At 38.3% G+C, this 14,121-nt stretch overlaps 1 protein-coding gene across 33 annotated transcripts in view; it reads right to left on the bottom strand.

Annotated features, from left to right (window-relative positions):
• The window catches only part of HDAC9 (histone deacetylase 9), a 1,021,922-nt gene that overhangs the window by 433,489 nt on the left and 574,312 nt on the right, over window positions 1-14,121 (bottom strand). For 21 of the 33 annotated variants that reach the window (XM_067042622.1, XM_067042606.1, XM_067042608.1 and 18 more), the window contains one exon: window positions 693-824. The exons of the other annotated variants lie outside the window; for them this stretch is intronic. In XM_067042622.1, coding sequence (XP_066898723.1) covers window positions 693-824 — 132 coding nt within the window. The remainder of the gene's footprint in view (window positions 1-692; window positions 825-14,121) is intronic. 33 annotated transcript variants of the gene reach the window in all.

Below are 14,121 nucleotides of genomic sequence, written 5' to 3'. Positions count from 1 at the left end.
GGTACCCCTATGTCTTCTCCAATTTCAGACCAGGTACAAATGGGACTAGAGGGCTTTGTAAGACATCAGGTTGAATTTCCTAACCTGTTCACCCCACTACTAACCAGACAGCTAAAAAAATAAGAACTCTTTCATTTGAGACTAGTGAAAATGACAGTTTTTTCCCCTTCATAAAAGGCAATATATCCCCCTCCTGCCATAAGTCCCAGTTCACTAGTAAACACATAAAGTCATTTATGAGTTCTGTAAATTTGTTGAAAAGTCAAGGTTTTGCTGTCCACGTAGTTTACTTTTCCCAGATGTATTTTGTACACTCATGTCTGAGTATGGGGGAAGTGTTCTTCTTGGACCTCCCTCTGTTCATTTCTTATCAAATTTCATTAAAAGTTATATTCTCCTGGTTGGCATTCCCAACATGGACTGCTTGTTTCTGAAAAGATTAAGGTGAGCTTTGGCATTCCCTAGTTATGCCTACTGACACACAGTTCTGTCTTTCATTCATTTCCTGTTTAACACGGTAAATGCATGGCAAGGTTTACTGAACTACTTGTGAGTTTTCAATATAATTTCCTTTCAAGAAATGTTTCTCCTCAAAATAACTTTTAATATACAACAGGTATATTTTTCTAAACTTTTTTTTTCATTCCTACTAGCCGCATTTTTTAGTGTATATCTGCCCAGTCCTCAATTACCTGTCACCTCAAACATTCGCTTCTTGAATGAAGTGACAACATTTCCATCCTTCCGCCTGAGTAAGGGGCTGCTTCTCCTCTCTGCCACTTTCTGTTTTAACCTGGACCGCACCTTCAAGTTGGGCTCAGAGGCTGGGGATTGAGACAAAGAAAATAGATAAAAATTAAAAAATGGAGAGCCAATTGCTCCTGTGTATAAAAAATGGCTCACCCTTTTCATAGTCCCTTCTCATCTCAAAGTAAAATCCCAAGCATGTAAATAAGGCATTGACTATAAATTAATTAAAGAGACAAATGTCATAATTATTTTTATGAAATATGTGAAATGTTCTTCTACTTCTCTAAATATAAAGTGAAAAAGGAGAAAAAATATGTTTCGACTTATTTTACGTAGCAGAATTGGGATTGTTAACGGGAAGTTAAATGACTGAGTATGTCTGGTTCAGAGTAAGATTTATTACACTTCATTGTCAGTGCTTTCAATTCTCTCAAGGGTGAAACTCAATAACCACAAAAACAGTACCTTAATGTGATTTTAGAGACTCTAGGCTGACTTCTGGTAATAAGAAGACACCTCTGCAGCATATAATTTATGTCTGATTCTGACTCCTGAAATATTTCATTGTCAGTAGTTTCGAACCTGAAATCCTGGGAAAATATACTCAGTATAATAACACAAAACCAAGTGGAATCACTATGAATAAACCTTTGTATACAATGAGTACACAATCAATTAGAAAGGAAGGGTGGCCAAGTCTTATTACTAAAGTTCTGAGTTAGGTTATATGTTCCAAAATACAAATGCACATTATACATACATATGTTACTATTTCTTTGGTTGAACTATCCTAAATAGTGATGTTCTATAATTAGTCATTATTTATTAGGTTTTTAAGTGATTATACTTTAGAAGAATGGAAACATTGGATTGAGTCTGTAGCAGAAATTGGTGATTATGATGGTGCTGGTGGAGATGATAATGATGATGATTAGGGAAACAATGTTTCTGATGACAACTAACATTCACATAGTGATTATTATGTTCCACTACTGTCCTAAAAGCTTTGTCATTATTAACTTCTTCAACCATAAAAATCCATATGGGATAGATTCTACTTACACCTTTAATATACCAATGAAGAAACCAAAACCCAGACAGGGAAAGTAACTTGCCAAGGTCACAAAGGTAAAAAGGGATGAAGCCAGGATCTGTACCCAGGTAACCTAGCTCAACTCTAATCTTCTACATACTGAAAATACTGCTCTTCCACCTTTCTTTATGTATGAACAGTATAACAATTATACAACTGCTTTTCCAAAGCATTACTTATCATCTATATCAGATACAGTGTTATAATGTAGCTATAATTCTGAATCAGATAAAATGATTTCTTTGAAGGAATTTTATAATTCTGCCAAACTACAGAGAGTATCAAAAGTAGAACTTACAATATTTTATTACTCATTTATTTATTTTTTGTTTTTGACTTCAAAATCCTATACTTTACTTTCCTCTTTGTTCTTCTCTTTTTCCCTTTTCTTTAGCTCTACCTTGGACTGAGAACCCTAGATTTTCTTGGAACTGGCTAGGTAAAATTAAAAAGTTAATTTTTTGTGTGTTTTATACCTGATTTTATACCTGAAAATATTGAAAAAGTAAAAATAAAGGGGCGGTGCTGAAAATATTCTAAAAGTAGAAAATGGGCAGGAGAGGTGGGCAGAGATCAGGACTGAGTACAAGAAGCTCAGTGACTAAAGACCTGAAATGTCTTACTTCCTGGGCCTCCCACCTTGAGGCAAAGAAGGGAAACAGTTTGGGGGAAGGATTAAGATCCTTGCCAGACCTCCCAGGAGTCCAGAGCTTCCTTCAACTCACTTTATCTTAGTAGATAAGGCTGAGTCTGAATTACTAGCATCCAGCTTACCCATGAATAAGGAGAAAAAATGGAACTATATTAATTTACTTAGATTCCACCCCATCCCCACCCCCTGGTATATATTTATTTTTAAATGCCTTTAAAACACCAATTTTGTCTCTGAAAAGCTGTAGGTTAATAAATATATTCCATCTAAAACCCAGAAAGGAAAAAATTAGGAATCCCTATGTGCTAACTAGATTGGTATCTGCTGTCACCTTGCTTATAACCCTAGGACAAAAATCACAGAGTCTCAGACTTTAATCTAGACAGGACTTTAAGATGAAGCCTAGCAGATTCAACAGTACAGACTGGCTCTCCGGAGGAAGTACACCAACTGATTCATCACTTCAAAGATGGAGGAGAAAAGGCACTGTGTTTTCAGCAGGAATATGTGGAGTTGGGACCACACTTCCCAAGCTATGCGATCTGAGCCTGACTCCTCGTTTGTGAAACATGAAACTCTAATACCTTCCTTACTTCACAGAACTGTGGCCAGTGGATTAGATACCTGAGAATAACTGCAAAGATCTGGGTGAACGCAAAAGGGAAGAAAAGGTTTACGGAATTTTTATTATTGCTGCTACTGCTGGTGGCAGGGGTGTTACACTAGGGATGACAGAGCCAGGACTGGGCCCCGGATCCCCTGATTCCCAGTCCAGTCCTCCTGCTGCTAACACATTACACCAGCTGGGCCCGAGTTTCTGCAATCAAGATGAAAATGTGCCAACAGCTTGGAAAATCAGCATATGCCATTTAAACATTCTACATGAAACCTAGAATTCCATAAGCTTTTCAGAAAAGACTTTACAGGCGGGCAGATAGCTTTTGTTCCTACATGTCTATGAGTATGGGCTGGATATACAGCTCTTAAATATCTTTCAATGACAACATAAAAAAAAGTGAACATTAGAATAGGAAAGAGAACTGGGTCCTGGTTTGGCATCTTTCAGCTACTATCAGTCCGCTCATTCATGCAAATAAGCAATGAAGATACCTTTGTAGAGCATGGAGTGACATAGATGTGCTTTAAATGCCTGCTTCATGCATTAGGTATCTGGCTTTGGATGAATTACTTTATATCTCTAAATCTCAGTTTCTCGTGTTAAAATGGAGATAGGTTTGTTTTTGTTTTTATTTTCCTTCATATGCTCCAACAGATTCCATTTTCCTTCTTTCTCTGAGTTCATGGGACCGAATCCTGAGACTGCATCACTCCAGTCCTTTGCTGGTTGGATTTCATCTGGACTCAACCTATTGGTAGGACTGGCTAGTGATCAAAGAATTAAGGAGTTAGAGACCAGGTGTCCTATGCTCTCTTTGCTACAGTGCTGCATCACTAGGTGTAGCTTTGTCTCTTCCTGCTTTCTTCTCCCTCTTGAGGGCTCTGCTCCACAGCTTCAGCTTTCCCAGCACTCCAGCAACATTATTTCCTTTCCTTGCTTCTTTAGCCCTGGCTTCTCACTGTTGCTATTTTCTGGGCACCTCAAAATCCCTAAGCAGTCATAAGCAGTCCCTTCATAAAAGTCTACGACCCATATTGTGTAGGTTCTATTTCCTGCCAAGACTCTGATTAACACAGTCCTTCATATTTTACAAAGTCATTGTAGACTCAAACAAAATAATGTCTAGTAAAAGATAAACCAGTGGTTCTCGGCCAGCAAAGATTTTGACACCAAGGGACATTTGGCTATGTGTGGAAATATTCTGATTGTCAGTATGGGGAGTTGCTGCTGGAATGTAGTGGGCAGAGGCTAGGGATGCTGCTAAACATCCTACAATGCACAGGACAGGCCCCCACAGCAAAGAATTATCTGGACCCAAACATCAGTATCAAGTGTGAAAAACCTTGGGGTAAGCAATCGGTAAATGCAAGTTGTTAATAACTGTACTACACTGGGATGATCAAAGGAGACAATAATATCTGTTGGAGAGTCTCAAAGAGGATGTAAAAGAACATGGGAAGAAAAGAAATATTATCAGAAATCAAGGAGTGCTATAGGTGGCTTAAAATATTAAATATTTCAATACACGTTATACTTAGAAATTTATTTTAAAACATTCAAAGCAAAGCTAGTCAACTTCTGGTTATGAAGATATGCAGAAAGATTCTCAATTTGGGGTAGGATAATATTTGAGGCACTGTGATATCTTTATCAACTGAGGACACAGCTTTGTAAAAACTAGGAATCACATATTCTATAAAGTGCAACATAAATTTATTTTCTCAAAATATACAATATACAACTTTTCTAAGTAAAGGTCCAAATCCATTGGTTTTAGCAAAAGCTTTTGTCTGCATGTCAATTCTGATTTTGAGTCACCAGAGATATTAGTATCTAAGTGGTGAAGGCAAAGGTTGGAATGATAGATAACCATCATTTAGTCCTTGCAATGCTTTATAAACTCACTCCTAACATTTCAGAAGCCCACACACCAAAGCTCAGCATGATATATACCCAAGCAGTAGAATTAATGACCTATTGAGCTGACTCAGTTTGCAGTTAAGAGTTAATTCCATGTTTAATGCTCTGGTCTCCCCAAAGGCTGAAGATTTCCATTCCAGTGACTTACTAATGGGAGGAAAATCCTCAAGAGCCCAGAAAGAGATCACTAACTGGGGAGACATTCTGCTTGCATTTGAATATATTTCATGCCTAGCTGCACTAATTGCATTTCTATTTTTACCCCACACCCATCACTCTCTACATCTCAATTAATCACAAAAACAGAAGGCAAGCTTTTAGTGCATGTGTGCCCATCTGAATGCATTTGTTTGCTAAGATGAAAATACTGCATGAAAAATTGATTATAATTATTTAAATGAAAACAATGGTAAAGAGAACTAAAACCTCTTTCTCTTTTCACTTAAAAAAAAGTGAAAGAAGGAAACAGAAAACATGTGAAGAATGCCTTATGAGTTAAATATATTTGAATGTTTTTTCTCATACTGATCTCCATGGTGCAGAATGAACTTAGGTGTCAGTGGGTAGGAAAATAAACAATGGGAAAGAAATAGAAAAGTTAGGTAGGAGAAGCACAAGTTAAAAAATTAGGATTCTAAGGCACAGTAAGTGACAAGGCCCAGACTTGCCATTTCACTAAGAGACTGGTGTGTTGAGCACATATTTGAGTGTGGAGGTGTCATTTTTGCAAATGTACACACATACGAACATGGAAACTATCTTTTGCAGGAGCAAATGGGTCTCTGACACAGACTCAGCTTTCAATGCTAACTTTTTCATGTACTAATAACCAGCAAACCTGGGTGAGTTTTTTTATCTCCATGAATTATTTTGTCATCTACGGTAGATGATATATATATGGATACATCACGGTGGAAGATGAAAGGAGTAAAATGAAGTTCCTAGCTCAACTGGCATCACAAAAAAGTTGTTCAATAGAGAGATGTTGAATAAACGAATGTTTAATTGTGTCCACATATAAGACTACGAAACTTATATTAAAATAAAACAAAATGAATAAAATTAAAACGTAAGCACAGGGATAGAAGGATAAAAGTGATTTACTCCTTTTGCTTAGGGCAACAGTATCTATAACAACAAAAATAATGATGGTCCTTTTCTGATCTTTCACTTAGTGTATTTAAAATACTTTATGGTTAATAACTGACTTTCTGCACTTTTTTTACTTGCCTGTTTATAATTTCTACTCTATTTACTCTATGTCTTAAACATATCATCTTTCACTAAGAATGATTACCTACTTTGTGCATTTTGTTTCTGTTCATTTTTAATCTTAACTTATGAATATTCTTTACATCCGTAATTTAGACAAAAAATTCAATAACTATGTATCATGGTATAAAGAAGTTCTTCATTCTCTTTGGATATGATCATAAGGAGAAAAGAAAGATGTTTCCACTGAGTAATGATTAATGATATTATTAATTAAGATCATTAATGATCTACCAAAATTAAGTACTAGATTAAGAAATGTATGTTAATATTAAAGAATATACTCAACAATTCCACCTCCATGTTTAGCACTACAATCATAGGTGAAGGTCAAGCTTCCATAGCCAGTGTCAGATCCCTTCTCTGGCATTGTCTATTCTTCTCTACTGGACTAGATATCTATCAGTTTATCAACCTACCCTCCCTCTCTCCTGGATTTCTCCTACTATTTCCCACCCACAGGGCTACCTTGGAGCTGCCATATTCTGACACTGTCACTTAGAACCAAGCAGGTATAATCTATGACCCATTCACTCTATTTTGAATGTCCTTTCTGAAAATTACGTTTCCTGGAGTAGTTCCTGCCCAAGTCACTTTTACACTAACACTGCAGTATTCCCTGTTATGTGTGAACTGTTCAAATGATCATTACAATTATGAAAAGACACTTTGGGAACACAAGTAAATTCTCTTATCTAGTTGATCTAAAGATATAGTGAGGGAGACCTTCAAGATGGCGGAGGAGTAAGACGTGGAAATCACCTTCCTCCCCACAAATACATCAGAAATACATCCACAAGTAGAACAACTCACACAGAACACCTACTGAATGCTGGCAGAAGACCTCAGACCTCCCAAAAGTCAAGAAACTCCCCCACGTACCTAGGTAGGGCAAAAGAAAAAAGAAAACAGAGACAAAGAATAGGGACGGACCTGCACCTCTGCGAGGGAGCTGTGAAGGAGGAAAGGTTTCCACACACTAGAAGCCCCTTCGTGGGCGGAGACTGCGGGTGGCAGAGGGGGAAGCTTCAGAACCACAGAGGAGAGCACAGTAACAGGGTGTGGAGGGAAAAGCAGAGAGATTCCTGCACAGAGGATCGGTGCCGACCAGCACTCACCAGCCCGAGAGGCTTGTCTGCTCACCCGCTGGGGCGGGCGGGAGTTGGGAGCTGAGGCTCGGGGCTTCTGTCTGATCGCTGGGAGAGGACTGGGATTGGTGGTGTGAACACAGCCTGAAGGGGTTAGTGCACCACAGCTAGCTGGGAGGGAGTCCGAGAGAAGTCTGGAGCTGCCGAAGAGGGAAGACACCATTGTTTCGGGGTGCGCGAGGAGAGGGGATTCAGAGCACCACCTAAACGAGCTCCAGAGACAGGCACAAGCCGCGGCTATCAGCGTGGACCCCAGAGACGGGCATGAGACGCTAAGGCCGCTGCTGTGGCCACCAAGAAGCCTGTGTGCAAGCACAGGTCACTATCCACACCTGCCCTCCTGGGAGCCTGTGCAGCCCGCCACTGTCAGGGTCCTGTGATCCAGGGACAACTTCCCTGGGAGAACACACAGCACACCTCAGACTGGTGCAATGTCACGCCGGCCTCTGCCGCTGCAGGTGCGCCCCGCCTCCGTACCCCACTCTCCCCCGGGTCTGAGTGAGCCGGAGCCCCCGCATCAGCTGCTCCTTTAACCCTGTCCTATCTAAGCGAAGAACAGATGCCCTCAGGCAACGTACATGCAGAGGCGGGGCCAAATCCAAAGCTGAACCCCGGGAGCTGTTCAAACAAAGAAGAGAAAGGGAAATCTCTCCCAGCAGCCTCAGGAGCAGCAGATTAAATCTCCACCATCAACTTGATGTACCCTGCACCTGTGGAATACCTGAATAGACAAAGAATCATCCCAAATTGAGGAGGTGGACTTTGGGAGCAAAGATATATATATATATTTTTCCTTTTTCTCTTTTTTGTGAGTGTGTATGTATATGCTTCTGTGTGTGATTTTGTCTGTATAGCTTTGCTTTTGCCATTTGTCCTAGGATTCTGTCTGTCCGTTTTTTTGTTTGTTTTTTGTTTTTTACTATAGTTTTTAGCACTTGTTATCATGGGTGGATTTGACTTTTGGTTTGGTTGATCTCTTCTTTTTTTAATTATTTTTAAATTATTTTTATTTTTAATATTTTTTTATTTTAATACCTTTATTTTATTTTATTTTTTAAAAATTTCGTTCTTTCTCCCTTTTCTTCTGAGCTGTGCGGCTGACAGGGTCTTGGTGCTCTGGCCGGGTGTCAGGGCTATGCCTCTGATGTGGGAGAGCGGAGTTCAGTACATTGGTCCACCAGAGACCTCTCGGCTCCATGTAACATCAAACAGCAAAAGCTATCCCAGAGATCTCCATCTCAATGCTAAGATTCAGCTCCACTCAACGACCAGCAAGCTCCAGTGCTGGACACCCTATGCCAAACAACTAGCTAGACAGGAACACAACCCCACCTTTTAGCAGAAAGGACTAAAATCATAGTAAGGTCACACAACCCCAAAACCACACCACCGGACGGGAACCTGCCCACCAGAAAGACAAGATCCAGCTTCATCCACCAGAACACAGGCACTAGTCCCCTCCACCAGGAAGCCTACACAACCCACTGAACCAAACTTAGCCACTGGGGGCAGACACCAAAAACAACAGGGACTACAAACCTGCAGCCTGTGAAAAAGAGACCCCAAACAAAGTAAGTTAAGCAAAATGAGAAGACAGAGAAACACACAGCAGATGAAGGAGCAGGGTAAAAACCCACCAGACCAAACAAGTGAAGAAGAAATAGTCAGTCTACCTGAAAAAGAAATCAGAGTAATGACAGTAAAGATGATCCAAAATCTTGGAAATAGAATGGAGAAAATACAAGAAATGTTTAACAAGGACCTAGAAGAACTAAAGAGAAAACAAACAATGATGAACAACACAGTAAATGAAATGAAAAATTCTCTAGAAGGAATCAATAGCAGAATAACTGAGGCACAAGAATGGACAAATGACCTCAAAGATAAAATAGTGGAAATAACTACTGCACAGCAGAATAAAGAAAAAAAAATGAAAAGAATTGAGGACAGTCTCAGAGACCTCTGGGACAACATTAAACGCACCAACATTTGAATTATAGGGGTCCCAGAAGAAGAAGAGAGAAAGAAATGGAATGAGAAGATATTTGAAGAGATTATAATTGAAAATTTCCCTAATATGGGAAAGGAAATAGTCAATTAAGTCCAGAAAGTGCAGAGATTCCCATACAGGATAAATTCAAGGAGAAACACCCCAAGACACATATTAATCAAACTAATAAAAATTAAATACAAAGAAAAAATATTAAAAGCAGAAAGGGAAAAACAACAAATAACATACAAGGGAATCCTCATAAGGTTAACAGCTGATATTTCAGCGATAACTCTGCAAGCCAGAAGGGAGTGGCAGGACATATTTAAAGTAATGAAAGGGAAAAATCTAAAACCAAGATTACTCTACCCAGCAAGGATCTCATTTGGATTCAACCAAGTTATTAAAATTTTTACAGATAAGCAAAAGCTAAGAGAATTCAACACAACCAAACCAGCTTTACAACAAATCCTAAAGGAACTTCTCTAGGCAGGAAACACAACAGAAGGAAAATACCCACAATAACAAACCCAAAACAATTAAGAAAATGGTAATAGGAAGATACATATCAATAATTACCTTAAATGTAAATGGATTAAATGCTCCAACCAAAAGACACAGACTGGCTGAATGGATACAAATACAAGACCTATATATATGCTGTCTACAAGAGACGCACTTCAGACCTAGGGACACATACAGACTGAAAGTGAGGGGATGGAAAAAGATATTCCATGCAAATGGAAATCAAAAGAAAGCTGGAGTAGCAATTCTCACATCAGACAAAATAGACTTTAAAGTAAAGACTATTACAAGAGACAAAGAAGGACACTAAATAACGATCAAGGGATCAATCCAAGTAGAAGATACAACAATTGTAAATATTTATGAACGCAACATAGGAGCACCTCAATATGTAAGGCAAATGCTAACAGACATAAAAGGGGAAATCGACAGTACCACAATCATAGTAGGGGACTTAGCACACTTTCACCAATGGACAGATCATCCAAAATGAAAATAAATAAGGAAACACAAGCTTTCAATTATACATTAAGCAGTATGGACTTAATTGATATTTATAGGACCTTCCATCCAAAAACAACAGAATACACTTTCTTCTCAAGTGCTCATGGAACATTCTCCAGGATAGATCATACCTTGGGTAACAAATCAAGCCTTGGTAAAATTAAGAAAACTGAAATTGTATCCAGTATCTTTTCTGACCACAATGCTATGAGACTAGATATCAATTACAGGAAAAACATCTGTAAAAAATACAAACACATGGAGGCTAAACAATACACTACTAAATAACCAAGAGATCACTTCAGAAATCAAAATATACCTAGAAACAAATGACAATGAAGACACAACGACCCAAAACCTATGGGATGCAACAAAAGCAGTTCTTAGAGGGAAGTTTAGAGTAATACAATCCTACCTCAGGAAACAAGAAACATCTCAAACAACCTAACCTTACACCTAAAGCAATTAGAGAAAGAAGAACAAAAAAAAACCCCAAAGTTAGCAGAAGGAAAGAAAACATAAAGATCAGATCAGAAATAAATGAAAAAGAAATGAAGGAAACAATAGCAAAGATCAATAAAACTAAAAGCTGGTTCTCTGAGAAGACAAACAAATTGATAAACCATTAGCCAGACTCATGAAGAAAAAAAGGGAGAAGATTCAAATCAATAGAATTAAAAATGAAAAAGGAGAAGTAACAAGTGACACTGCAGAAATACAAAGGACCATGACAGCTTACTACAAGCAACTTTTTGCCAATAAAATGGACAACCTGGAAGAAATGGACAAATTCTTAGAAAAGCACAACTTTCCAAGACTCAACCAGGAAGAAACAGAAAATATAAACAGACCAGTAACAAGCTCTGAAATTGAGACTATGATTAAAAATCTTCCAACAAACAAAAGCCCAGCACCAGATGATTTCACAGGAGAATTCTATCAATATTTAATGAAGAGCTAACACCTATCCTTCTCAAACTCTTCCAAAATATAGCAGAGGGAGGAACTCTCCCAAACTCATTCTACGAGGCCACCATCACCCTGATACCAAAACGAGGCAAAGATGTCACAAAGAAAGGAAACTACAGGCCAATATCACTGATGAACATAGATGCAAAAATCCTCAACAAAATACTAGCAAACAGACTCCAACAGCACATTAAAAGTATCATTACACCATGATCAAGTGGGATTTATCCCAGGAATGCAAGGCTTCTTCAATATATGCAAGTGAATCAATGTGATACACCATATTAACAAACTGAAGGATAAAAACCATATGATCATCTCAGTAGATGCACAGAAAGCTTTTGACAAAATTCAACACCCATATTTGATAAAAACTCTCCAGAAAGTAGGCATAGACAGAACTTACCTCAACATAATAAAGGCCACATATGACAAACCCACAGCCAACATCGTTCTCAATGGTGAAAAACTGAAACCATTTCCACTAAGGTCAGGAACAAGACAAGGTTGCCCACTCTCACCACTGTTATTCAACATAATTGTGGACATTTTAGCCACAGCAATCAGAGAAGAAAAAGAAATAAAAGGAATCCAAATCGGAAAAGAAGTAGTAAAGCTGTCACCTTTTGCAGATGACATGATATTATACACAGAGAATCCTAAGGACGCTACCAAAAAACTACTAGAGCTAATCAATGAATTTGGAAAAGTAGCAGGATACAAAATTAATGCACAGAAATCTTGCATTCCTATACACTAATGATGAAAAATCTGAAAGAGAAATTAAGGAAACACTCCCACTTACCATTGCAAGAAAAAGAATAAAATACCTAGGAATAAACCTACCTAAGGAGACAAAAGATCTGTATGCAGAAAGCTATAAGACACTGATGAAAGAAACTAAAGATGATACAGATGAAGAGATATACCATGTTCTTGGATTGGAAAATCCAAGATTGTGAAAATGACTATACTACCCGAAGCAATCTACAGATTCAATGCAATCCCTATCAAACTACCAATGGCATTTTTCACAGAACTAGAACAAAAAATTTCACCATTTGTATGGAAACACAAAAGACCCCGAATAGCCAAAGCAATCTTGAGAAAGAAAAACGGAGCTGCAGGAATCAGGCTCCCTGACTTCAGACTATACTACAAAGATACCGAAATCAAGACAGTATGGTACTGGCACAAAAACAGAAATAGAGATCAATGGAACAGGATAGAAAGCCCAGAGATAAACCCACGCACATATGGTCACCTTATCTTTGATAAAGGAGTCAAGAATATACAGTGGAGAAAAGACAGCCTCTTCAATAAGCGGTTCTGGGAAAACTTAACAGCTACATGTAAAAGAATGAAATTAGAACAGTCCCTAACACCATATACAAAAATAAACTAAAAATGGATTAAAGACCTAAACGTAAGGCCAGACACTGTAAAACTCTAAGAGGAATACATAGGCAGAACACTCTATGACATAAATCACAGCAAGATCCTTTTCAACCCACCTCCTAGAGAAATGTAAATAAAAACAAAAATAAACAAATAGGACCTAATGAAACTTAAAAGCTTTTGCACAACAAAGGAAACTATAAACAAGACAAAAAGAAAGACAACCCTCAGAATGGGATAAAAGATTTGGAAATGAAGCAACTGACAAACGATTCATCTCCAAAATTTACAAGCAACTCATGCAGCTCGACATAAAAAAAAAAAAAACACCCAGTCCAAAAATGGGCAGAAAACCTAAATAGACATTTCTCCAAAGAAGATATTGCCAACAAACACATGAAAAGAAGCTCAACATCACTAATCATTAGAGAAATGCAAATCAAAACTACAATGAGGTATCACCTCACACCAGTCAGAACAGCCATCATCAAAATATCTACAAACAATAAATGCTGCAGAGGGTGTGGAGAAAAGGGAACCCTCCTGCACTACTGGTGGGAATGTAAATTGATACAGCCACTAAGGAGAACAGTACGGAGGTTCCTTAAGAAACTAAAAATAGAACTGCCATACAACCCAGCAATCCCACTACTGGGCATATACCCTAAGAAAACCATAATTCAAAAAGAGTCATGTACCACAATGTTCACTGTAGCTCTATTTACAATAGCCAGCACATGGAAGCAATCTAAGTGTCCATCAACTGATGAATAGATAAAAAAGATGTGGCACATATATACAATGGAATATTACTCAGCCATAAAAAGAAACGAAATTGAGTTATTTGTAGTGAGGTGGATGGACCTAGAGTCTGTCATACAGAGTGAAGTAAGTCAGAAAGAGAAAAATAAATACCATATGCTAACACATATATATGGAATCTAAAAAAAAAGTTCTGAAGAACATAGGGGCAGGACAGGAATAAAGAGGCAGACATAGATAATGGACTTGAGGACATGGGGAGGCGGAAGGGTAAGCTGGGGCGAAGTGAAAGAGTGCATGGACTTTTATATACTACCAAACGTAGAAGAAAAAGCTAGTGGGAAGCAGCCAAATGGCACAGGGAGATCAGCTCGATGCTTTGTGACCATCTAGAGGGGTGGGATAGGGAGGCTGGGAGGGAGACACAAGAGGGAGGAGAAATGGGGATATATGTATATGTATAGCTGATTCACTTTGTTATAAAGCAGAAACTAACACACCATTGTAAAGCAGTTATAC

This window comes from Kogia breviceps, chromosome 9 (genome assembly GCF_026419965.1).
Source record: "Kogia breviceps isolate mKogBre1 chromosome 9, mKogBre1 haplotype 1, whole genome shotgun sequence".
Taxonomy (NCBI): domain Eukaryota; kingdom Metazoa; phylum Chordata; class Mammalia; order Artiodactyla; family Physeteridae; genus Kogia; species Kogia breviceps.
Note: the sequence above shows the minus strand (reverse complement) of the source record. Positions and strands in the feature narration are given on the sequence as shown.